Below are 27,522 nucleotides of genomic sequence, written 5' to 3'. Positions count from 1 at the left end.
CACTGTCACTGTTTCTGTTACTGTTACTACTTCACTGTCACTGTTTCTGTTACTGTTACTACTTTCACTGTCACTGTTTCTGTTACTGCTACTGTCACTACTTTCACTGTCACAGTTTCTGTTACTGCTACTGTTACTGTTACTACTTTCACTGTCACTGTTACTGTTACTGCTACTGTCACTACTTTCACTGTCACAGTTTCTGTTACTGTTACTGCTACTGTCACTACTCTCACTGTTACTACTTTCACTGTCACAGTTTCTGTTACTGTTACTGCTACTGTCACTACTTTCACTGTTACTGCTACTGTTACTGCTATGGTCACTGTTGTTGTTACTGTCACTGTCACTGTTACCTCTACTGTTACTACTACTGTCACTGGTATTGCTACTGTCACTGTTGCTGCTACTGTTATTGCTACTGTTACTGCTACAGTAGAGTTAGGTTTAGAATTAGGTTTAGGGTTAGGAGCTAGGACTAGTTGTAGGGTTAGGGTTAGGAGCAAGGGTTAGGTTTAGGGGTCAGGGTTAGGGAAAATAGGATTTTGAATGGGACAAGGTCAGTTACACACGCACGCACACACGCACACACACACACACACACACACACACACACACACACACACACACACACACACACAGGTGTAAAAGTGAATTCCTCATACTACAGTAGCATGCATGATAAAACACGAGAAAGGAGTTGCCTTGTCATGCAGAGTACATAACTAACATGCAAAACTAAACTGTATCGTCTCCTGTCATTTAGTCTACAGACAGAAAGGCCCAAGTCACATGGAACAACAGAGTGAAGAATCGTACAGTCATTTAGATGTGTTCTTGTATTTATTTATTTCACCTTCTCATCAAGTTCTCATTTACAACTGCGACCTGGCCAAGATAAAGCAAAGCAGTGTGATACAGACAACAACACAGAGTTACACATGGGATAAACAAACATACAGTCAATAACACAATAGAGAAAATATATATACAGTGTGTGCAAATGAGGTAAGATAAGGGAGGTAAAGGCAATAACTAGGCCATAGTGGAGAAATAATTACAATATAGCAATTAAACACTGGAGTGATAGATGTGCAGAAGATGAGTGTGCAAGTAGAGATACTGGGGTGCAAAGGATTAAGTGTCTGCCATCACCTGCTGGATGTTATATACGCTGAATATACTGTATCACCACAGCAGGTAGTGCCAGTTTACATTAGGGGTAACAGATGTGGTGTGTGTAGGGTGGAGGGGGTGTTGTCTGTACACATGTGTGTCAAATCAAAAATCAAATCACATTTTATTTGTCATTTGTCCCATGTTATTTGTCCCATTCACGTGTTTAGCAGATGTTATTGTGGGTGTAGTGAAATGCTTGTGTTTCTAGCTCTAACAGTGTGTCACGCCTTGGTCATTGTATTTTGTGTTTTGTTAATAGTTTGGGTAGGCCAGGGTGTGACATGGGTATATATGTTGTGTTTCGTATTGGGGTTTGTATTATTTGGGATTGCGGCTGATTAGGGGTGTGGTATAGGTTTGGCTGCCTGAGGCGGTTCTCAATGAGAGTCAGGTGCTTCTCTTTGTCTCTGATTGGGAACCGTATTTAGGTAGCTTAGTTTCGCTTTGTTTTTCGTGGGTGATTGTCCTGTCTCTGTGTTGTAGTCACCAGATAGGCTGTAATTAGTTTCACGTTCCGTTTGTTGTTTTGTACTCTCAGTATTTTCATGTATCGTTACGTATTCTTTCATTAAAGTCATGAGTAACCTACACGCTGCATTTCGGTCCGACTCTCTTTCTTCCACAAACGAAGAACGCCGTTACACAGTGCAGTAATATCTAACAGTAATATCCAACCATTTCACAACAATACACACAAATCTAAAGAAAAGGAAAGGAATTAAGAATATATCAATATTTGGGTGAGCAATGTCAGAACAGCATAGACTAAGATACACTAGAATACAGTATATACATATAAGATGAGTAATGCAACATATGTAAACATTATTAAAGTAACTAGCGTTCCATTTATTAAAGTGGCCAGTGATTCCAAGTCTATGTATATAGGGCAGCAGCCCCAAATGTGCTAGTGATGGCTATTTAACAGCATTTAACAGTCTGATGGCCTTGAGATAGAAGCTGTTTTTCAGTCTCTAAGTCCCAGCTTTGATGCACCTGTACTGACCTCGCCTTCTGGATGGTAGCGGGGTGAACAGGCAGTGGCTCGGGTGGTTCTTGTCCTTGATGATCTTTTTGGCCTTCCAAATGTGTGTATAAAACACCCCCTCCGCTCTGTGTTAACTACTCATTTATACAGTTAATGCGTTAACTACCCTGTTTGTATACAGTTAATGTGTGTGTGTGTGTCTCGTTGTTGTACTGATGATGATAGATGGTTAGTTAACCCAGGGCTGAGGGGGAGTCCCCTCTCCTGTCACTCTCTATTGATTGGTTGGAAATCTAAAGGCAGCTGTCTCTCGGCCAATCAGTGATGTGTTTATATATGTGTGTGTGTGGTAAGTGGTTGCCGTTGGCTGGTGTTTGTGTTGTTTCGGCTCATTAACCTATCTGGAATTTAATGTTGATGTCTGCGTGTGTGTGTGTGTGTGTGTGTGTGTGTGTGTGTGTGTGTGTGTGTGTGTGTGTGTGTGTGTGTGTGTGTGTGTGTTTCGATGGGGGCTCCTGCAGACTTCTCCTACTCATGATGTTCTAATGGTGGAGGGGAGTGGGTGGTGGAGGGGAGTGGGTGGTGGAGGGGAGTGGGTGGTGGAGGCTTCTGTTGCAGCCACCTAGTTGGCATGCAGATGTAGGGGTCCACTGTGGCACTTTCTATAGTTGTAGTTTTCCTTAGTCTCAGACAGATTGCTCAGCAGTGTGAACGCATTTCTGTGTGTGTGTGTGTGTGTGTGTGTATATTGAGCCCCACAGTATGAGTCATAATACCCATAAAACCTAGCAGTGGAAATGGTTCCAGTAATTTTCCAACCATTCATTTTATCCATTATGGATTTTAGAAACCCTTCAAATAAAGGCTGTATTTTGTGTAGGCCTGGTATGACGTTTTGATAACCATATAAATCTCTCTCTGACAAAATGACCTTTATCAATATATTCACCTGTATTTACACCCCCCCCCCCCCCCCCCATACAGAACCACAGATGCCTGTCTAAAGCTTCATGTCATCAGGGCCATGATGACCTCGACGAGACTGATGAATTGAGGCAAAGGTAAGAATCTCTAGATGAACTATCTAATGTTAGTAATTAATACATTGGCTAAAGTTGTTTAAATGTACAATTCTGTTATCTGTCTTGGGAAAGTTTTAAATTGTAAATGCCTGTTATCTAGCTTGTTAGCTCATGGTTAGCTAGTTAGCAACATTAGTCTGGATAGATTAGCAGTCTATTTGTCTAGCCATTTAAATGCATGAGTTTAGATTTCTTTGGCTTTTATAAACCAACAGTCTAGCTTGCTAGTGAACTATAGTTAGCTAACTTAGATGGTGAGAAGCTAGGGCTAGGCGTTCTTGATAATGTTTGTTTGTGCCTGTGGGTGAGGGGTGGGTTTCCTACTTCAAGTACTACTTGACTTGTAGCTACCCTAGCTAGATGTGATATTTTAGTCTGGATTTTTGAAAGGTTTTGGAGATGGACTGATTAGCATCCTCTCGAGTCTTTACAGTGGGAAAACATTGATATGTTTACTGTTGCCCTCTGGACAGCAGATCATGAGTATAGCTAGTAGGGGGTGGGGGGTATTGATATGTTTACTGTTGCCCTCTGGACAGCAGATCATGAGTATAGCTAGTAGGGGGTGTGGGGTATTGATATGTTTACTGTTGCCCTCTGGACAGCAGATCATGAGTATAGCTAGTAGGGGGTGGGGGTATTGATATGTTTACTGTTGCCCTCTGGACAGCAGATCATGAGTATAGCTAGTAGGGGGTGGGGGTATTGATATGTTTACTGTTGCCCTCTGGACAGCAGATCATGAGTATAGCTAGTAGGGGGTGGGGGTATTGATATGTTTACTGTTGCCCTCTGGACAGCAGATCATGAGTATAGCTAGTAGGGGGTGGGGGTATTGATATGTTTACTGTTTACAGCAGATCATGAGTATAGCTAGTAGGGGGGTGGGGTATTGATATGTTTACTGTTGCCCTCTGGACAGCAGATCATGAGTATAGCTAGTAGGCGGGGTGGGGGTATTGATATGTTTACTGTTGCCCTCTGGACAGCAGATCATGAGTATAGCTAGTAGGGGGTGGGGGTATAGATATGTTTACTGTTGCCCTCTGGACAGCAGATCATGAGTATAGCTAGTAGGGGGGGGTATTGATATGTTTACTGTTGCCCTCTGGACAGCAGATCATGAGTATAGCTAGTAGGGGGTGGGGGTATTGATATGTTTACTGTTGCCCTCTGGACAGCAGATCATGAGTATAGCTAGTAGGCGGGGTGGGGGTATTGATATGTTTACTGTTGCCCTCTGGACAGCAGATCATGAGTATAGCTAGTAGGGGGTGGGGGTATTGATATGTTTACTGTTGCCCTCTGGACAGCAGATCATGAGTATAGCTAGTAGGGGGTGGGGGTATTGATATGTTTACTGTTGCCCTCTGGACAGCAGATCATGAGTATAGCTAGTAGGGGGCCTCTAATGGTGATCATGGGGTGTGGGGTATTGATATGTTTACTGTTGCCCTCTGGACAGCAGATCATGAGTATAGCTAGTAGGGGGGTGGGGGTATTGATATGTTTACTGTTGCCCTCTGGACAGCAGATCATGAGTATAGCTAGTAGGGGGTGGGGGTATTGATATGTTTACTGTTGCCTTCTGGACAGCAGATCATGAGTATAGCTAGTAGGGGGGGGGTATTGATATGTTTACTGTTGCCCTCTGGACAGCAGATCATGAGTATAGCTAGTAGGGGGTGGGGGTATTGATATGTTTACTGTTGCCCTCTGGACAGCAGATCATGAGTATAGCTAGTAGGGGGTGGGGGTATTGATATGTTTACTGTTGCCCTCTGGACAGCAGATCATGAGTATAGCTAGTAGGGGGTGTGGGGTATTGATATGTTTACTGTTGCCCTCTGGACAGCAGATCATGAGTATAGCTAGTAGGGGGTGGGGGGTATTGATATGTTTACTGTTGCCCTCTGGACAGCAGATCATGAGTATAGCTAGTAGGGGGTGGGGGGTATTGATATGTTTACTGTTCCCCTCTGGACAGCAGATCATGAGTATAGCTAGTAGGGGGTGGGGGTATTGATATGTTTACTGTTCCCCTCTGGACAGCAGATCATGAGTATAGCTAGTAGGGGGTGGGGGGGTGGGGGTATTGATATGTTTACTGTTGCCCTCTGGACAGCAGATCATGAGTATAGCTAGTAGGGGGGGGGTATTGATATGTTTACTGTTGCCCTCTGGACAGCAGATCATGAGTATAGCTAGTAGGGGGTGGGGGTATTGATATGTTTACTGTTGCCCTCTGGACAGCAGATCATGAGTATAGCTAGTAGGCGGGGTGGGGGTATTGATATGTTTACTGTTGCCCTCTGGACAGCAGATCATGAGTATAGCTAGTAGGGGGTGGGGGTATTGATATGTTTACTGTTGCCCTCTGGACAGCAGATCATGAGTATAGCTAGTAGGGGGGGGGGTATTGATATGTTTACTGTTGCCCTCTGGACAGCAGATCATGAGTATAGCTAGTAGGGGGTGGGGGTATTGATATGTTTACTGTTGCCCTCTGGACAGCAGATCATGAGTATAGCTAGTAGGGGGGTGGGGGTATTGATATGTTTACTGTTGCCCTCTGGACAGCAGATCATGAGTATAGCTAGTAGGGGGTGTGGGGTATTGATATGTTTACTGTTGCCCTCTGGACAGCAGATCATGAGTATAGCTAGTAGGGGGTGGGGGTATTGATATGTTTACTGTTGCCCTCTGGACAGCAGATCATGAGTATAGCTAGTAGGGGGGGTGGGGGTATTGATATGTTTACTGTTGCCCTCTGGACAGCAGATCATGAGTATAGCTAGTAGGGGGTGTGGGGTATTGATATGTTTACTGTTGCCCTCTGGACAGCAGATCATGAGTATAGCTAGTAGGGGGTGGGGGTATTGATATGTTTACTGTTCCCCTCTGGACAGCAGATCATGAGTATAGCTAGTAGGCGGGGTGTGGGGTATTGATATGTTTACTGTTGCCCTCTGGACAGCAGATCATGAGTATAGCTAGTAGGGGGTGTGGGGCAGATATTGATATGTTTACTGTTGCCCTCTGGACAGCAGATCATGAGTATAGCTAGTAGGGGGTGGGGGTATTGATATGTTTACTGTTGCCCTCTGGACAGCAGATCATGAGTATAGCTAGTAGGCGGGGTGTGGGGTATTGATATGTTTACTGTTGCCCTCTGGACAGCAGATCATGAGTATAGCTAGTAGGGGGTGTGGGGTATTGATATGTTTACTGTTGCCCTCTGGACAGCAGATCATGAGTATAGCTAGTAGGGGGTGGGGGTATTGATATGTTTACTGTTGCCCTCTGGACAGCAGATCATGAGTATAGCTAGTAGGGGGGTGGGGGATATTGATATGTTTACTGTTCCCTCTGGACAGCAGATCATGAGTATAGCTAGTAGGGGGTGGGGGTATTGATATGTTTACTGTTGCCCTCTGGACAGCAGATCATGAGTATAGCTAGTAGGGGGGTGGGGGTATTGATATGTTTACTGTTGCCCTCTGGACAGCAGATCATGAGTATAGCTAGTAGGGGGTGTGGGGTATTGATATGTTTACTGTTGCCCTCTGGACAGCAGATCATGAGTATAGCTAGTAGGGGGTGGGGGTATTGATATGTTTACTGTTGCCCTCTGGACAGCAGATCATGAGTATAGCTATTAGGGGGTGGGGGTATTATTATGTTTACTGTTGCCCTCTGGACAGCAGATCATGAGTATAGCTAGTAGGGGGTGGGGGTATTGATATGTTTACTGTTGCCCTCTGGACAGCAGATCATGAGTATAGCTAGTAGGGGGTGGGGGTATTGATATGTTTACTGTTGCCCTCTGGACAGCAGATCATGAGTATAGCTAGTAGGGGGGTGGGGGTTATTGATATGTTTACTGTTGCCCTCTGGACAGCAGATCATGAGTATAGCTAGTAGGGGGTGGGGGTATTGATATGTTTACTGTTGCCCTCTGGACAGCAGATCATGAGTATAGCTAGTAGGGGGTGGGGTATTGATATGTTTACTGTTGCCCTCTGGACAGCAGATCATGAGTATAGCTAGTAGGGGGGGTGGGGGTATTGATATGTTTACTGTTGCCCTCTGGACAGCAGATCATGAGTATAGCTAGTAGGGGGGGTGGGGGGTATTGATATGTTTACTGTTGCCCTCTGGACAGCAGATCATGAGTATAGCTAGTAGGGGGGTGGGGGTATTGATATATCATGCATGCTCCACTCAAGTTGAACTTGTTGACTGATGCCGCGTAAGAAGGGAGCAGCTGCGAACCACCTGTCTGTCAGGTGAGTAGTATTGGTTGGTACTGTATGTGCCTTTAGGTTCCTCTCAATGTGTAGGCTATTGTACTGGCCTGTGTGGAACAGTTTGTAGTAGTTTGTTGCATCGTATTGCTTAGTGACAACTTTGAATTCAAGCTAAGCTACAGGTTGTTAACTTCCTCCATTTTGTAGTTGACCTTTATTCACTGAACAAAAATATAAAACGCAACATGCAGTAATTTCAAATATTTAACTAAATTACAGTTAGTGTAAGGAAATCAGTCAATTTAAATAAATAAATTAAGCCCAAATCGATGGATTTCACATGACTGGGAATACAGATATGCATACAGTATGTTAGTCACAGACACCTTTAGAAAAAGGTAGGGTTAGTTTATGCGAAGTTGCTGGATATTGGCGGGAACTGGAGCACGCTGTCGTACACGTCGATCCAGAGCATCACAAACATGCTCAATGGGTGACATGTCTGGTGAGTAAGCAGGCCATGGAAGAACTGGGACATCTTCAGCTTCTAGGAATTGTGTACCATCATGCTGAAACATGAGGTGATGGCGGCTAGTGAATGGCACAACAATGATCTTGTCACAATATCTCTGCTCATTCAAATTGCCATCGATAAAATGCAATTGTGTTCGTGGTCCATAGCTTATGCCTGCCCATACCATAACCCCACCGCCACCATGGGGCACTCTGTTCACAACGTTGACATCAGCATACCGCTCGCCCACACGACGCCATACTCGCTATCTGCCATCTGCCCGGTACAGTTGAAACTGTGATTAACCTGTAGAGCACACTTCTCCAGCGTGCCAGTGGCCATCAAAGGTGAGCATTTGCCTACTGAAGTCAGTTACGACTCCAAACTGCAGTCAAGTCAAGACCCTGGTGAGGAGGGCAAGCACGCAGAAGAGTTTCCCTGAGACGATTTCTGACAGTTTGTGCAGAAAGGCTTTGGTTGTGCAAACCCACAGTTTCATCAGCTGTCCGGGTGGCTGGTCTCAGATGATTCCGTAGGGGAAGAAGCTGGATGTGGAGGTCCTGGGCTGGCGTGGTCACATGAGATTTGAGGCGGGTTGGATGTACTGCTAAATTCTCTAAAACGACTTTGGAGGCGGCTTATGTTAGAGAAATTAACACTCAATCATCTGGCAACAGCTCTGGTGGACATTGCTGCATTCAGCCAATCGGGTCGAGGGTTTCAAGTTCCAAGTTCCTTCGTGTCTTCATCACCAACGAACTATCATGGTCCAAACATACCAAGTCAATCGTGAAGAGGGCACGACAAAACCTTTACCCCCTCTGGAGACTGAAAAGATTTTGCATAGACCCCCAGATCCTCAAAAGGTTCACATCTCTGCACCATCGAGAGCATCCTGAACTTCCGAACTTGAAACCCTCGACCCGATTGGCTGACTGCAGGAATGTCCACCAGAGCTGTTGCATTTTATCGGTTGCATCACCGCCAGGTATGGAAACCGCTTGGCATCTGACCATAAGGCGCTACAGAGGGTAGTGCGAACGGCCCAGTACATCACTGGGGCCAAGATTCCAGCCATCCAGGACCTATATAATATGCGGTGTCAGAGGAAAGCCCATAAAATTGTCAGAGACTCCAGTCACCCAAATTATAAACTGTTTTCTCTGCTACCGCAAGGCAAGCGGTCCCGGAGCGCTTGTCTAGGACCAAGTCTAGGACCAAAAGGCTCCTCAACAGCTTCTACCCCCAAGCCATTAGACTGCTGAACAACTCATAAAAATTGCCACCGGACAATTTACGTTGAACCCCCCCTTGTACACTGCTGCTACTTGCTGTTTGTTACCTATGCATAGTCACTTCGCCCCCACCTACATGTACACCTACATGTACCTCAACTAGCCGGTACCCCTGCACTCTGACTCGGTACCGGTACCCCTGCACTCTGACTCGGTACCGGTGCCCCTGCACTCTGACTCGGTACCGGTACCCCTGCACTCTGACTCGGTACCGGTACCCCTGCACTATGACTCGGTACCGGTGCTCCTGCACTCTGACTCGGTACCGGTGCCCCTGCACTCTGACTCGGTACCGGTACCCCTGCACTCTGACTCGGTACCGGTACCCCTGCACTCTGACTCGGTACCGGTACCCCTGCACTCTGACTCGGTACCGGTGCTCCTGCACTCTGACTCGGTACCGGTGCCCCCGTATACAGCCTCTTCATTGTTATTCTTCTTGTGTTACTTTGTATCTTTACTTTTTATTTTAGCCTACTTAATTTCACTTAGGGGTTTTACTCACTTTCGTTGCCAGCGGTTTAGACATTAATGGCTGTGTGTTGAGTTATTTTGAGGGGACAGCAAATTTACACTGTTATACAAGCTGTGCACTCACTACTTTACATTGTAGCAAAGTGTCATTTCTTCAGTGTTGTCACATGAAAAGGTATACTCAAATATTTACAAAAATGTGAGGGGTGTGTGAAAATGTGAGGGGTGAAAACCGCTTGGCATCTGACCATAAGGCGCTACAGAGGGTAGTGCGAACGGCCCAGTACATCACTGGGGCCAAGATTCCAGCCATCCAGGACCTATATAATATGCGGTGTCAGAGGAAAGCCCATAAAATTGTCAGAGACTCCAGTCACCCAAATTATAAACTGTTTTCTCTGCTACCGCAAGGCAAGCGGTCCCGGAGCGCTTGTCTAGGACCAAGTCTAGGACCAAAAGGCTCCTCAACAGCTTCTACCCCCAAGCCATTAGACTGCTGAACAACTCATAAAAATTGCCACCGGACAATTTACGTTGAACCCCCCCTTGTACACTGCTGCTACTTGCTGTTTGTTACCTATGCATAGTCACTTCGCCCCCACCTACATGTACACCTACATGTACCTCAACTAGCCGGTACCCCTGCACTCTGACTCGGTACCGGTACCCCTGCACTCTGACTCGGTACCGGTACCCCTGCACTATGACTCGGTACTGGTGCCCCTGCACTCTGACTCGGTACCGGTACCCCTGCACTCTGACTCGGTACCGGTACCCCTGCACTCTGACTCGGTACCGGTACCCCTGCACTCTGACTCGGTACCGGTACCCCTGCACTATGACTCGGTACTGGTGCTCCTGCACTCTGACTCGCTACCGGTGCCCCTGCACTCTGACTCGGTACCGGTACCCCTGCACTATGACTCGGTACTGGTGCCCCTGCACTCTGACTCGGTACCGGTACCCCTGCACTCTGACTCGGTACCGGTGCCCCTGCACTCTGACTCGGTACCGGTACCCCTGCACTCTGACTCGGTACCGGTACCCCTGCACTATGACTCGGTACTGGTGCTCCTGCACTCTGACTCGCTACAGGTGCCCCTGCACTCTGACTCGGTACCGGTACCCCTGCACTCTGACTCGGTACCGGTACCTCTGCACTCTGACTCGGTACCGGTGCCCCTGCACTCTGACTCGGTACCGGTGCCCCTGCACTCTGACTCGGTACTGGTGCCCCTGCACTCTGACTCGGTACCGGTACCCCTGCACTCTGACTCGGTGCCCCTGCACTCTGACTCGGTACCGGTGCCCCTGCACTCTGACTCGGTACTGATGCCCCTGCACTCTGACTCGGTACCGGTACCCCTGCACTCTGACTCGGTACCGGTGCTCCTGCACTCTGACTCGGTACCGGTGCCCCGTATACAGCCCCATGGTATGACTGGACATGGGGGTAACTTCATTGTTATTCTTCTTGTGTTACTTTGTATCTTTACTTTTTATTTTAGCCTACTTAATTTCACTTAGGGGTTTTACTCACTTTCGTTGCCAGCGGTTTAGACATTAATGGCTGTGTGCTGAGTTATTTTGAGGGGACAGCAAATTTACACTGTTATACAAGCTGTGCATTCACTACTTTACATTGTAGCAAAGTGTCATTTCTTCAGTGTTGTCACATGAAAAGGTATACTCAAATATTTACAAAAATGTGAGGGGTGTACTCACTTTTGTGATATACTGTATATGCAGACCTGTGTCACGTTCGTTAGAATAAATGTCGGACCAAGGCGCAGCGGATGTTGAGTTCCACATTATTTATTAGAAAGTGAAACTAAGTAAAGACAAAAACAAATAAACAATAAACTAACAACGAACCGTGACGATTACCAGCTGCCTCTAATTGGGAATCAAACACAATCACCAACATAGAAAAAAAACAAACCTAGAACCCCACATAGAAATAATAAACTAGACTAACCCCCCAGTCACGCCTTGACCTACTCTACCATAGAAAATAAGGACTCTCTATGGTCAGGACGTGACAACCTGAAGAAAATTAAGCAGCACTTTGAAAGCAAGCATTACAAGTCTCAAATGGACCCAGTACTGGTTGATGTGCAGGCCTAAGTGGCCACACACACTCAAATGGACCTACAGCTGGGGTAAGATTCTTCCATCATTCACACACAGTAGACATAGTGTAAACCACCATGTTGTCAACAAAATGCTGTCCTCAATGCTCAAAATGATTTGAATGCTGCAACTGAGATGGAAGGACGTCGAGGGACACACTCTGAGGCCCCGAGTATGACTGGACATTGGGTAACAACAACCTAAAGGGGTGTTGAAGCACACCAGCACCACATTGTATGTTTATTCCATGGCCAACCATCCCTCTAGCTACCCCTTATTCCACACTATGCCTTTCATGCCCCACGGTCCCTCAACTTCAGACCCTTTTAACTCTCCATCTTATCGCTGTAATACCACCCTACGTTCACCCAATTTCCCTATGCTGCTTCCTTCACTTGTTCTTCTCCTGATTTGATCATATCTAGACTCAGAAACACATTTAAAAGTGTTGTGGTGTACTGTTTTTGCTACCTTTCTTTCACCTATGTAAATTCTGTCCTCCTGCTCATCCTGGGGTTCAGACTGAATGCAATGGTAAAGGTGCTGCCCACAATAGCTGTGTTTAGGCATGGCTACATGGACCTGTTACATTGACTAGAAGGGTGTTGATATAGCTGTGTTTAGGCATGGCTACATGGACCTGTTACACTAGAAGGGTGTTGATATAGCTGTGTTTAGGCATGGCTACATGGACCTGTTACACTAGAAGGGTGTTGATATAGCAGTGTTTAGGCATGGCTACATGGACCTGTTACACTAGAAGGGTGTTGATATAGCTGTGTTTAGGCATGGCTACATGGACCTGTTACACTAGAAGGGTGTTGATATAGCTGTGTTTAGGCATGGCTACATGGACCTGTTACACTAGAAGGGTGTTGATATAGCTGTGTTTAGGCATGGCTACATGGACCTGTTACACTAGAAGGGTGTTGATATATCTGTGTTTAGGCATGGCTACATGGACCTGTTACACTAGAAGGGTGTTGATATAGCTGTGTTTAGGCATGGCTACATGGACCTGTTACACTAGAAGGGTGTTGATATAGCTGTGTTTAGGCATGGCTACATGGACCTGTTACACTAGAAGGGTGTTGATATAGCTGTGTTTAGGCATGGCTACATGGACCTGTTACACTAGAAGGGTGTTGATATAGCTGTGTTTAGGCATGGCTACATGGACCTGTTAAACTAGAAGGGTGTTGATATAGCTGTGTTTAGACATGGCTACATGGACCTGTTACATTGACTAGAAGGGTGTTGATATACCTGTGTTTAGGCATGGCTACATGGACCTGTTACATTGACCAGAAGGGTGTTGATATAGCTGTGTTTAGGCATGGCTACATGGACCTGTTACATTGACCAGAAGGGTGTTGATATAGCTGTGTTTAGACATGGCTACATGGACCTGTTACATTGTCTAGAAGGGTGTTGATATAGCTGTGTTTAGGCATGGCTACATGGACCTGTTACACTAGAAGGGTGTTGATATAGCTGTGTTTAGGCATGGCTACATGGACCTGTTACACTAGAAGGGTGTTGATATATCTGTGTTTAAGCATGGCTACATGGACCTGTTACATTGACTAGAAGGGTGTTGATATAGCTGTGTTTAGGCATGGCTACATGGACCTGTTACATTGACCAGAAGGGTGTTGATATAGCTGTGTTTAGGCATGGCTACATGGACCTGTTACATTGACCAGAAGGGTGTTGATATAGCTGTGTTTAGGCATGGCTACATGGACCTGTTACACTAGAAGGGTGTTGATATAGCTGTGTTTAGACATGGCTACATGGACCTGTTACACTAGAAGGGTGTTGATATAGCTGTGTTTAAGCATGGCTACATGGACCTGTTACATTGTCTAGAAGGGTGTTGATATAGCTGTGTTTAGGCATGGCTACATGGCCCTGTTACACTAGAAGGGTGTTGATATAGCTGTGTTTAGGCATGGCTACATGGACCTGTTACATTGACTAGAAGGGTGTTGATATATCTGTGTTTAGGCATGGCTACATGGACCTGTTACACTAGAAGGGTGTTGATATAGCTGTGTTTAGGCATGGCTACATGGACCTGTTACACTAGAAGGGTGTTGATATAGCTGTGTTTAGGCATGGCTACATGGACCTGTTACACTAGAAGGGTGTTGATATAGCTGTGTTTAGGCATGGCTACATGGACCTGTTACATTGTCTAGAAGGGTGTTGATATAGCTGTGTTTAGGCATGGCTACATGGACCTGTTAAACTAGAAGGGTGTTGATATAGCTGTGTTTAGACATGGCTACATGGACCTGTTACATTGACTAGAAGGGTGTTGATATATCTGTGTTTAGGCATGGCTACATGGACCTGTTACACTAGAAGGGTATTGATATAGCTGTGTTTAGGCATGGCTACATGGACCTGTTACACTAGAAGGGTGTTGATATAGCTGTGTTTAGGCATGGCTACATGGACCTGTTACACTAGAAGGGTGTTGATATAGCTGTGTTTAGGCATGGCTACATGGACCTGTTACATTGACTAGAAGGGTGTTGATATAGCTGTGTTTAGGCATGGCTACATGGACCTGTTACACTAGAAGGGTGTTGATATAGCTGTGTTTAGGCATGGCTACATGGACCTGTTACACTAGAAGGGTGTTGATATAGCAGTGTTTAGGCATGGCTACATGGACCTGTTACACTAGAAGGGTGTTGATATAGCTGTGTTTAGGCATGGCTACATGGACCTGTTACACTAGAAGGGTGTTGATATAGCTGTGTTTAGGCATGGCTACATGGACCTGTTACACTAGAAGGGTGTTGATATAGCTGTGTTTAGGCATGGCTACATGGACCTGTTAAACTAGAAGGGTGTTGATATAGCTGTGTTTAGACATGGCTACATGGACCTGTTACATTGACTAGAAGGGTGTTGATATATCTGTGTTTAGGCATGGCTACATGGACCTGTTACACTAGAAGGGTGTTGATATAGCTGTGTTTAGGCATGGCTACATGGACCTGTTACATTGACCAGAAGGGTGTTGATATAGCTGTGTTTAGGCATGGCTACATGGACCTGTTACATTGACCAGAAGGGTGTTGATATAGCTGTGTTTAGGCATGGCTACATGGACCTGTTACATTGACCAGAAGGGTGTTGATATAGCTGTGTTTAGACATGGCTACATCGACCTGTTACATTGTCTAGAAGGGTGTTGATATAGCTGTGTTTAGGCATGGCTACATGGACCTGTTACACTAGAAGGGTGTTGATATAGCTGTGTTTAGGCATGGCTACATGGACCTGTTACACTAGAAGGGTGTTGATATAGCTGTGTTTAGGCATGGCTACATGGACCTGTTACATTGACTAGAAGGGTGTTGATATAGCTGTGTTTAGGCATGGCTACATGGACCTGTTACATTGACCAGAAGGGTGTTGATATAGCTGTGTTTAGGCATGGCTACATGGACCTGTTACATTGACCAGAAGGGTGTTGATATAGCTGTGTTTAGGCATGGCTACATGGACCTGTTACATTGACCAGAAGGGTGTTGATATAGCTGTGTTTAGGCATGGCTACATGGACCTGTTACACTAGAAGGGTGTTGATATATCTGTGTTTAGGCATGACTACATGGACCTGTTACACTAGAAGGGTGTTGATATAGCTGTGTTTAGGCATGGCTACATGGACCTGTTACACTAGAAGGGTGTTGATATAGCTGTGTTTAGGCATGGCTACATGGACCTGTTACACTAGAAGGGTGTTGATATAGCTGTGTTTAAGCATGGCTACATGGACCTGTTACATTGTCTAGAAGGGTGTTGATATAGCTGTGTTTAGGCATGGCTACATGGACCTGTTACACTAGAAGGGTGTTGATATAGCTGTGTTTAGGCATGGCTACATGGACCTGTTACACTAGAAGGGTGTTGATATAGCTGTGTTTAGGCATGGCTACATGGACCTGTTACATTGTCTAGAAGGGTGTTGATATAGCTGTGTTTAGGCATGGCTACATGGACCTGTTACACTAGAAGGGTGTTGATATAGCTGTGTTTAAGCATGGCTACATGGACCTGTTACACTAGAAGGGTGTTGATATAGCTGTGTTTAGACATGGCTACATGGACCTGTTACACTAGAAGGGTGTTGATATAGCTGTGTTTAGGCATGGCTACATGGACCTGTTACATTGTCTAGAAGGGTGTTGATATAGCTGTGTTTAGGCATGGCTACATGGACCTGTTACACTAGAAGGGTGTTGATATAGCTGTGTTTAGGCATGGCTACATGGACCTGTTACATTGACTAGAAGGGTGTTGATATAGCTGTGTTTAGGCATGGCTACATGGACCTGTTACATTGACCAGAAGGGTGTTGATATAGCTGTGTTTAGGCATGGCTACATGGACCTGTTACACTAGAAGGGTGTTGATATATCTGTGTTTAGGCATGACTACATGGACCTGTTACACTAGAAGGGTGTTGATATAGCTGTGTTTAGGCATGGCTACATGGACCTGTTACATTGTCTAGAAGGGTGTTGATATAGCTGTGTTTAGGCATGGCTACATGGACCTGTTACACTAGAAGGGTGTTGATATAGCTGTGTTTAAGCATGGCTACATGGACCTGTTACACTAGAAGGGTGTTGATATAGCTGTGTTTAGGCATGGCTACATGGACCTGTTACACTAGAAGGGTGTTGATATAGCTGTGTTTAGGCATGGCTACATGGACCTGTTACACTAGAAGGGTGTTGATATAGCTGTGTTTAGGCATGGCTACATGGACCTGTTACACTAGAAGGGTGTTGATATAGCTGTGTTTAGGCATGGCTACATGGACCTGTTACACTAGAAGAGTGTTGATATATCTGTGTTTAGGCATGGCTACATGGACCTGTTACACTAGAAGGGTGTTGATATAGCTGTGTTTAGGCATGGCTACATGGACCTGTTACACTAGAAGGGTGTTGATATAGCTGTGTTTAGGCATGGCTACATGGACCTGTTACACTAGAAGGGTGTTGATATGTCTGTGTTTAGGCATGGCTACATGGACCTGTTACACTAGAAGGGTGTTGATATAGCTGTGTTTAGGCATGGCTACATGGACCTGTTACATTGACCAGAAGGGTGTTGATATAGCTGTGTTTAGGCATGGCTACATGGACCTGTTACACTAGAAGGGTGTTGATATAGCTGTGTTTAGGCATGGCTACATGGACCTGTTACATTGACTAGAAGGGTGTTGATATAGCTGTGTTTAGACATGGCTACATGGACCTGTTACACTAGAAGGGTGTTGATATAGCTGTGTTTAGGCATGGCTACATGGACCTGTTACACTAGAAGGGTGTTGATATAGCTGTGTTTAGGCATGGCTACATGGACCTGTTACACTAGAAGGGTGTTGATATAGCTGTGTTTAGGCATGGCTTCCTTGTTTTGAGTCTGTTAGGTGTGTTTCTCATTCTGCTGGAGTTGACCTAGTATTTTATATAAAAGCTACCTTACACCTTCAATTGTTTCTACATTTGTAACTCACCCCAACCAAAAATTACAATATGCTGTTTTACATGGTGTTATTTGTGCTGGTCTAATTCCTAAAATGGAAAATCAGAAGAATCTGTGTGTTGTTCTCTGATAGGAATAATAGTTCATATGGTGCTCTTCGATGTCCCAGGTTTGTGGCATTGATGAAGAAATCATTTCATCTTTACTTACATTCAGATGTTTATATGTTATGTATAAAAGGCACATGCATGCATTGTTTACTATTTAGATTTCATTAAAACAATTGAATTGTTGGAGTTAAGGTGTGTGGTGGTTATTTCTTTATTATCAAATGAGGAGAGACAAACTCATCACACAAGTCAGATTTACACATAAACTAATCTTAATTCACTTATTAATCAGGAAAGCAGGTCACACCACACACACAAGTTAATGATGTGAGTACCCTGCAATAGTGATGGCTGGTCAACGAACCACCCTTATATGATTCGTTGAGAGCCCCGACACAAAGGAAACAAAGCTCTTTTATAGCAAAGATACACCCCCTTAGTCTACATGACAAACAACAGATGGTGTGGAATGGGTCACAAGGTTAGGATTTGCATAAAGTAAATGGACAGTAGACAGTATCTGCTGTAAAGACTGTTCTCATTGTGTGGAAACCAGGGTCTGGCCCCCAAAAACAAAGTTCCTCTCATCATTATCCATACAGGAGCCATCTCTATCCTGGTACCTCCCAGCACACAAACACCAACTCATGCTATGGAATGCGTTCTTTAGGTTTTATCACCAAAGGCATGGTAAATCCACGGTCAGCATTGAGCCCCCAGAGGCCCAATTCAGAAGACCATGCCCAGATGACAGTGTTATAAGACCCCTATTCTATTCCACAAAACAACCATTTGATGCAATAACAGTATTATAACACCATCTTGTAATTCCGCTCTCACAGGTGTTTGACGTGATTGATGGGTGGCTGGTGCATTCTGGTCAAAACAATATGCTTATTTATTCATGATTATGGATACATTCTGCAATGAGTTCATTTGGCTTTGAATCTGCAACAGAACATGTCAACAAGTTAGTTCTCAATTGCTTTAATACAGCAGTGCATTCTAACACTATGCCAACTTATTCATATAGCTGGCTGACAGCAAACGTGTCAGCTAGAGATGAAGTGCAAGAGCTTTCAGGGATGTGTAGTCTACGTGCAAGAGCTTTCAGGGATGTGTAGTCTACGTGCAAGAGCTTTCAGGGATGTGTAGTCTACATGCAAGAGCTTGCAGGGAGGTGTAGTCTACGTGCAAGAGCTTTCAGGGATGTGTAGTCTACGTGCAAGAGCTTGCAGGGATGTGTAGTCTACATGCAAGAGCTTTCAGGGAGGTGTAGTCTACGTGCAAGAGCTTTCAGGGATGTGTAGTCTACATGCAAGAGCTTTCAGGGAGGTGTAGTCTACGTGCAAGAGCTTTCAGGGATGTGTAGTCTACGTGCAAGAGCTTGCAGGGATGTGTAGTCTGCGTGCAAGAGCTTGCAGGGATGTGTAGTCTACGTGCAAGAGCTTGCAGGGATGTGTAGTCTACATGCAAGAGCTTTCAGGGAGGTGTAGTCTACGTGCAAGAGCTTGCAGGGATGTGTAGTCTACGTGCAAGAGCTTGCAGGGATTTGTAGTCATGATGTCTACTTGATGCTAATTAGCATTTTGGAATCCAAGAGTAAATAGAGCTGAATATATAGATAAAAGTCTCCTTGTCTGAGAGACATTTACACGAGAGCGAACCATTTCCATGTTTGACTGCTCGGTTTTATGACGCGTCCACTGTGGGGCTCAATTGTGTAGGTAGGGGGTGTATGTGTGTAGGTAGGGGGTGTTTGTGTGTAGGTAGGGGGGTGTATGTGTGTAGGTAGGGGGTGTATGTGTGTTTGTGTAGGTAGGGGGTGTATGTGTGTAGGTAGGGGGTGTATGTGTGTAGGTAGGGGGTGTATGTGTGTAGGTAGGGGGGTGTATGTGTGTAGGTAGGGGGTGTATGTGTGTGGGTAGGGGGTGTATGTGTGTTTGTGTAGGTAGGGGGTGTATGTGTGTTTGTGTAGGTAGGGGGTGTATGTGTGTTTGTGTAGGTAGGGGGGGGTGTATGTGTGTAGGTAGGGGGTGTATGTGTGTAGGTAGGGGGTGTATGTGTGTAGGTAGGGGGTGTATGTGTGTTTGTGTAGGTAGGGGGTGTATGTGTGTTTGTGTAGGTAGGGGGTGTATGTGTGTTTGTGTAGGTAGGGGGTGTATGTGTGTAGGTAGGGGGGGTGTATGTGTGTTTGTGTAGGTAGGGGGTGTATGTGTGTTTGTGTAGGTAGGGGGTGTATGTGTGTTTGTGTAGGTAGGGGGGGTGTATGTGTGTTTGTGTAGGTAGGGGGTGTATGTGTGCTTGTGTAGGTAGGGGGGTGTATGTGTGTTTGTGTAGGTAGGGGGTGTATGTGTGTTTGTCTAGGTAGGGGGGTGTATGTGTGTTTGTGTAGGTGGGGGGTGTATGTGTGTTTGTGTAGGTAGGGGGTGTATGTGTGTTTGTCTAGGTAGGGGGTGTATGTGTGTTTGTGTAAGTAGGGGGTGTATGTGTGTTTGTGTAGGTAGGGGGGGTGTATGTGTGTTTGTGTAGGTAGGGGGTGTATGTGTGTTTGTGTAGGTAGGGGGTGTATGTGTGTTTGTGTAGGTAGGGGGTGTATGTGTGTTTGTGTAGGTAGGGGGTGTATGTGTGTTTGTGTTTGTGTGTATGTGTGGTTGTGTGTATGGGTGTATGTGTGTATGTGTGTTTCTTCCGGCGCCGACAGAGATGGCCGCCTCGCTTCGCGTTCCTAGGAAACTATGCAGTTTTTTGTTTTTTTACGTGTTATTTCTTACATTAGTACCCCAGGTCATCTTAGGTTTCATTACATACAGTCGAGAAGAACTACTGAATATAAGATCAGCGTCAACTCACCATCAGTACGACCAAGAATATGTTTTCCGCGACGCGGATCCTGTGTTCTGCCTTACAAACAGGACAATGGAATGGATCGCATGCAGCGACCCAAGAAAACGACTCCGAAAAAGAGGGAAACGTAGCGGTCTTCTGGTCAGACTCCGGACAAGGGCACATCGCGCACCACTCCCCAGCATTCTTCTTGCCAATGTCCAGTCTCTTGACAACAAGGTTGATGAAATCCGAGCAAGGGTAGCATTCCAGAGGGACATCAGAGACTGCAATGTTCTCTGCTTCACGGAAACATGGCTTACTGGGAAGACGCTATCCGATGCGGTGCAGCCAACGGGTTTCTCCACGCATCGCGCCGACAGAAACAAACATCTTTCTGGTAAGAAGAGCGGCGGGGCGTATGCCTCATGACTAACGAGACATGGTGTGATGAAGGAAACATACAGGAACTCAAATCCTTCTGTTCACCTGATTTAGAATTCCTCACAATCAAATGTAGACCGCATTATCTTCCAAGAGAATTCTCTTCGATTATAATCACAGCCGTATATATCCCCCCCAAGCAGACACATCGATGGCTCTGAACGAACTTTATTTAACTCTTTGCAAACTGGAAACCATTTATCCGGAGGCTGCATTCATTGTAGCTGGGGATTTTAACAAAGCTAATCTGAAAACAAGACTCCCTAAATTTTATCAGCATATCGATTGCGCAACCAGGGGTGGTAAAACCTTGGATCATTGTTACTCTAACTTCCGCGACGCATATAAGGCCCTGCCCGCCCCCTTTCGGAAAAGCTGACCACGACTCCATTTTGTTGATCCCTGCCTACAGGCAGAAACTTAAACAAGAGGCTCCCATGCTGAGGTCTGTCCAACGCTGGTCAGACCAAGCTGACTCCACACACCAAGACTGCTTCCATCACGTGGACTGGGACATGTTTCGTATTGCGTCAGATAAAAATATTGACGAATACGCTGATTCGGTGTGCGAGTTCATTAGAACGTGCGTTGAAGATGTCGTTCCCATAGCAACGATAAAAACATTCCCTAACCAGAAACCGTGGATTGATGGCAGCATTCGCGTGAAACTGAAAGCGCGAACCACTGCTTTTAATCAGGGCAAGGTGTCTGGCAACATGACCGAATACAAACAGTGCAGCTATTCCCTCCGCAAGGCTATTAAACAAGCTAAGCGTCAGTACAGAGACAAAGTAGAATCTCAATTCAACGGCTCAGACACAAGAGGCATGTGGTCTACAGTCAATCACGGACTACAAGAAGAAACCCAGCCCAGTCACGGACCAGGATGTCTTGCTCCCAGGCAGACTAAATAACTTTTTTGCCCGCTTTGAGGACAATACAGTGCCACTGACACGGCCTGCAAGCGAAAACATGCGGTCTCTCCTTCACTGCAGCCGAGGTAGGTAAGACATTTAAACGTGCCTGCAACGAAAACATGCGGTCAATCTCCTTCACTGCAGCCGAGGTGAGTAAGACATTTAAACGTGTTAACCCTCGCAAGGCTGCAGGCCCAGACGGCATCCCCAGCCGCACCCTCAGAGCATGCGCAGACCAGCTGGCCGGTGTGTTTACGGACATATTCAATCAATCCCTATACCAGTCTGCTGTTCCCACATGCTTCAAGAGGGCCACCATTGTTCCTGTTCCCAAGAAAGCTAAGGTAACTGAGCTAAACGACTACCGCCCCGTAGCACTCACTTCCGTCATCATGAAGTGCTTTGAGAGACTAGTCAAGGACCATATCACCTCCACCCTACCTGACTCATCAAGGACATCAACCAGAGGGAACCCCCCATCCAATCGATGGAACAGTAGTGGAGAGGGTGTTCACCAGACAAACTGAATTGGTCACTCCAGACAGCCAGGCGAGGTCAGTACAGGTGCATCAACAGCTGGGACTGAGAGACTGAAAAACAGCTTCTATCTCAGAGGCTATCAGACTGTTAAACAGCCACCATTGAGTGGCTGCTGCCAACCAACACACTGTCATTGACACTGACCCAACTCCAGCCACTTTAATAATGGGAATTGATGGGAAATGATGTAAATATATCACTAGCCACTTTAAACAATGCTACCTTATATAATGTTACTTACCACTGCTACATTATTCATCTCATATGCATACAAGTATATACTGTACTCTACATCATCGACTGCATCCTTATGTAATACATGTATCACTAGCCACTTTAACTATGCCACTTTGTTTACTTTGTCTACATACTCATCTCATATGTATATACTGTACTCGATACCATCTACTGTATGCTGCTCTGTACCATCACTCACTCATATATCCTTATGTACATATTCTTTATCCCCTTACACTGTGTATAAGACAGTAGTTTTAGAATTGTTAGTTAGATTACTTGTTGGTTATCACTGCATTGTCGGAACTAGAAGCACAAGCATTTCGCTACACTCGCATTAACATCTGCTAACCATGTGTATGTGACAAATAAAATTTGATTTGATTTGATTTGATTTATGTGTGTTTGTGTGTATGGGTGTATGTGTGTTTGTGTGTATGTGTGTTTGTGTGTATGGGTGTATGTGTGTTTGTGTGTATGGGTGTATGTGTGTTTGTGTGTATGATGTATGTGTGTTTGTGTGTATGTGTGTTTGTGTGTATGTGTGTTTGTGTGTATGATGTATGTGTGTTTGTGTGTATGTGTGTATGTGTGTTTGTGTGTATGGGTGTATGTGTGTTTGTGTGTTTGTGTGTATGGTGTGTTTGTGTGTTTGTGTGTATGATGTATGTGTGTGTATGATGTTTGTGTGTATGATGTATGTGTGTGTTTTGTGTATGATGTATGTGTGTTTGTGTGTATGGGTATGTGTGTTTGTGTGTATGTGTATGTGTGTTTGTGTGTGTGATGTATGTGTGTTTGTGTGTTTGTGTGTATGATGTATGTGTGTTTGTGTGTATGATGTATGTGTGTTTGTGTGTATGGGTGTATGTGTGTTTGTGTGTATGGGTGTATGTGTGTTTGTGTGTATGGGTGTATGTGTGTTTGTGTGTGTGATGTATGTGTGTTTGTGTGTATGATGTATGTGTGTTTGTGTGTATGGGTGTATGTGTGTTTGTGTGTGTGATGTATGTGTGTTTGTGTGTATGGGTGTATGTGTGTTTGTGTGTATGGGTGTATGTGTGTTTGTGTGTATGGGTGTATGTGTGTTTGTGTGTATGATGTATGTGTGTTTGTGTGTATGTGTGTATGTGTGGGCCATGTGAGTGCTTATATTTGTCCTATTTCACACAAGTAAAAGTCTATATTGAGACACCCTCGGAGAGTGGAGTCACGGCCAGGGTCTGCCATTACCAACGTTGTCCCTGGTGCAATTAGTGTTAAGTGCCTTGCTCAAGGGCACATCAACAGATTTTTTTTACCTTGTCGGTTCAGTTATAAGTAGCAACCTTTCAGTTACTGGCCCAACGCTCTAACCGCTAGGCTACCTGCTGCCACGTGTGCATGTAGTGTGTGTGTGTGTGTGTGTGTGTGTGTGTGTGTGTGTGTGTGTGTGTGTGTGTGTGTGTGTTTGTGTGTGTGTGTGTAAATCATACATCTAACCTTGGATCCCACACTGGGGTGATAATGTTACTTGATCTGTGTACTATAAGCCAGGCCAGCTATACAGTGACACATAATCTCCCATTATCAGTCATGTAACGTCATTATACTGGATAAGAAATATAGACTAAAAGGTTATGTCGATGGGAAAAACATTCTCTCAATAGAAAAGAAGACATATCCACACAGTAATGGGGACTCAATAATCATGGATTGCTTGGGTATAGGATTCAACGCGTCTTTTATTGTAGGAGGGGAACTCACCTTCTCCATTGTATTGCATTCTACAATATATGAACGCGTAGCATGAAGAGAAATATTGTCTTCCTGGTTGCCTTCAGTAATGTTGTCATAAAATATCACCCCAGTTGAGCGCATAACGTAATGCAGTTATGATGTATCATTTCTCCCTAACATCATCATTCCGTTGTAGCCTAGTACGTACTCACACAGAGACGTTAGGAGAACGATGGTGACACAGCAATGAAACGGTCATTATCTCTATCTTGTCTTCTCCTCTCCCTTTATCCAACTATCCCTCCCTCAAAGCATCCTTCCATTAAATCTATAGAAGACTAATGTATGGTGCTTTCAGCACCTCGTGGTCGTACCGAGAAGAGCCACACAAAAGCGCATCATTCCCGGCTCCGGCGAGCCATTAACAAAGCCTCGACAGACAACTTACTCACCTCTCACAATGGCGAGTAGGTACAGCAGCAGCGTCCAAGCGCCCATCGCTGCTCAGATGCGTGCGTATGTGTGCGCTCCGAACCAAAAGGTGCTCACTCGAACTGCGAACGCCTCCGGAACACACGCAGTGTTCTTTTCTTGATATTCCGTTATTAATTCTTCACTCGGTACCTGTCATGGTTCCGTCAGGTCTTCTCAGTACAGACATAGTTTTTATTCGTGTGTAAAATCTCCAGGTATACTTGGGAGTCGAGTCGAGCTGGATTGGCTGTCCGTGTTGTGTTTAACAGCCTGGTCTCATAGACTAGACGTAACATAGTAAATGTAAATCGGGGATACTCAAATTAGTTTGTTATGGTTTGGTATGGTTACATAAGACAGAAGGTTACTTAAGACAAAAACTAAAGTAGGGTGGTTGGTCCGGGTGGATGGGTGGTTTAATTTGAAGGTTGATGGGTGGGAATATAACGCAAAAGTATAGCAACCCAAAAGTTGTATTTCGAATCTCATCACGGACAACTTTAGCATTTTAACGAATTACCAATTTTGCAACTTCTTATGACTTTTGATCTATTTTGCAACTATTTAGCATGTTAGCTAACCCTTTCCCTGACCCTGACCCTAACCTTAACCTAACTCCTAACCTTAACCCTAACCCCTAGCCTAGGTAATGTTAGCCACCTAGCTAATGTTACTGTTAGGATTTTGTAACATATGATACGTTTGCAATTTTGTAACATATTGTAAGAATTGCAAAAATAACATATTGTACAAATTGCAATTTGTAAGATATCATACAAATTGTAATTCGTAACATATCATATGAAATGGATGATGGACATCCACTAATTAATACATACAGACTCTTGCAAAAGTATTCATTCCCCTTGGTGTTTTTTCCTATTTTGTTGCATTACAACCTGTCATTTAAATGGATTTTTATTTGGATTTCATGTAATGGACATAAACAAAATAGACCAAATTGGTTAAGTGAAGTGTAAAAAATAACTTGGTGGTGGTGGTGCGGGTGGTGGTGCGGGCATATGTATTCACCCCCTTTGCTATGAAGCCCCTAAATAAGATCTGGTGCAATCATTTACCTTCAGAAGTCACATAATTATATAAATAATGTCCACCTGTGTGCATTCTAAGTGTCACATGATCTGTCACATGATTTCATTATATATACACCTGTTCTGAAAGGCCTCAGATTCTGCAACATCACTAAGCAAGGGGCACCACCAAGCAAGTGGCACCATCAGGAACTCTCCAAACAGGTCAGGGACAAAGTTGTGGAGAAGTACAGATCAGGGTTGGGTTCTAAAAAAAATATCTGAAACTTTAAACATTCCACGGAGCACCATTAAATTCATTATTAAGAAATGGAAAGAAAATGGCACCACAACAAACCTGCCAAGAGAGGGCCGTCCACCAAAACTCACGGACCAGGCAAGGTGGGCATTAAGCAGAGAGGCCACAAAGAGACCAAAAATAACCTTGAAGGAGCTGCAAAGCTCCACAGCGGAGATGGGAGTATCTGTCCATATGTCCACTTTAAGCCGCACACCCCACAGAGCTGAGCATTAAGGAAGAGTGGCCAGATTTTTTTGTGCTTTTTGGCCATCAAGGAAAACACTATGTCTGGCACAAACCCAACACCTCTCATCACCCCGAGAACACCAGCTCCGCAGTGAAGCATGGTGGTTTCAGCATCAAGTTGTGGGGATGTTTTTCATCGGCAGGGACTGGGAAACTGGTCAGAATTGAAGGAATGATGGATGGCGCTAAATACAGGGACATTTTTGTAGGGAAACCTGTTTGTCTTTCAGAGATTTGAGACTGGGACGGAGGTTCACCTTCCAGCAGGACAATGACCCTAAGCATACTGCTAAAGCAACACTCGAATGGTTTAAGGGGAAACATTTAAATGTCTTGGAATGGCCGAGTCAAAGCCCAGACCTCAATCCAAATGAGAATCTGTGGTATGACTGTACACCAGCGGAACCCATCCAACTTGAAGGAGCTGGAGCAGTTTTGCCTTGAAGAATGGGCAAATATCCCAGTGGCTAGATGTGACAAGCTTATAGAGACTGTCCCCCAATAGACTTGCAGCTGTTAATGCTGCAAAAGGTGGCTCTACAAAGTATTGACCTTGGGGGGTGAATAGTTATGTACACTCATGTTTTCAGTTTTTTTGTCGTATTTCTTGTTTATTTCACAATAAAAAATATTTTGCTTCTTCAGAGTGGTAGGCATGTTGTGTACATCAAATGATACAAACCCCCCAAAAATACATTTTAATTCCAGGTTGTAAGGCAACAAAATAGGAAAAAGACAAGGGGGGTGAATACTTTCACAAGCCACTGTACAATATGAAACGTAGCATATCATACCAGTAAGTCTTTTGGATTACATTTAATATGTTACGTCTACCCCTGAGTCCAGGTTGGTGCTGAGCAATGGATGAGCTAGAAAATAAAGGGAGGGGGAGTTGGGGAGGATGTGGGGTACAGCAGTTTCCCATCACTTGGCAGCATGTGCTGTGATTTAATTTATCACAATATCCTCGGTTGATATTGAGGGGGAAATTAAAATGCCTGTTGACCTAAAATAGCGATGTTTAAATTAATCAACTATGATGCCAAAATTTAGGCCATGTGTCTGACTCTGCCAATGTCTCCGTACATTTAGTAAATAGGCATAGGGACAAAGCTAACAGGTTTGAATAGCAGGATTTATCAAAACGTTTGAAAATCAGGCCTCAGTAAAAGGGCCATATTTCCATCCACTCAACATGACCAACTGACGTTTTGACTGAGTCTGTCTGTGGGCCAGTAG

At 44.8% G+C, this 27,522-nt stretch overlaps 1 protein-coding gene across 1 annotated transcript in view; it reads right to left on the bottom strand.

Annotated features, from left to right (window-relative positions):
- The window catches only part of LOC135563746 (neuronal acetylcholine receptor subunit beta-2-like), an 86,990-nt gene extending 62,095 nt beyond the window's left edge, over positions 1-24,895 (bottom strand). The window contains 1 exon segment of the mRNA XM_065006956.1: positions 24,684-24,895. Within this exon segment, the coding sequence (XP_064863028.1) occupies positions 24,684-24,729 (46 nt within the window). The 5' untranslated portion in view covers positions 24,730-24,895.
- Between the last annotated feature and the right edge of the window lie 2,627 nt (positions 24,896-27,522).

The sequence above is a fragment of the Oncorhynchus nerka genome, linkage group LG3 (assembly GCF_034236695.1).
Source record: "Oncorhynchus nerka isolate Pitt River linkage group LG3, Oner_Uvic_2.0, whole genome shotgun sequence".
In the NCBI taxonomy this organism is placed as follows: Eukaryota; Metazoa; Chordata; class Actinopteri; order Salmoniformes; family Salmonidae; genus Oncorhynchus; species Oncorhynchus nerka.
The sequence above is the reverse complement of the archived record's forward strand: the minus strand, read 5'-3'. Positions and strand labels throughout refer to the sequence as shown.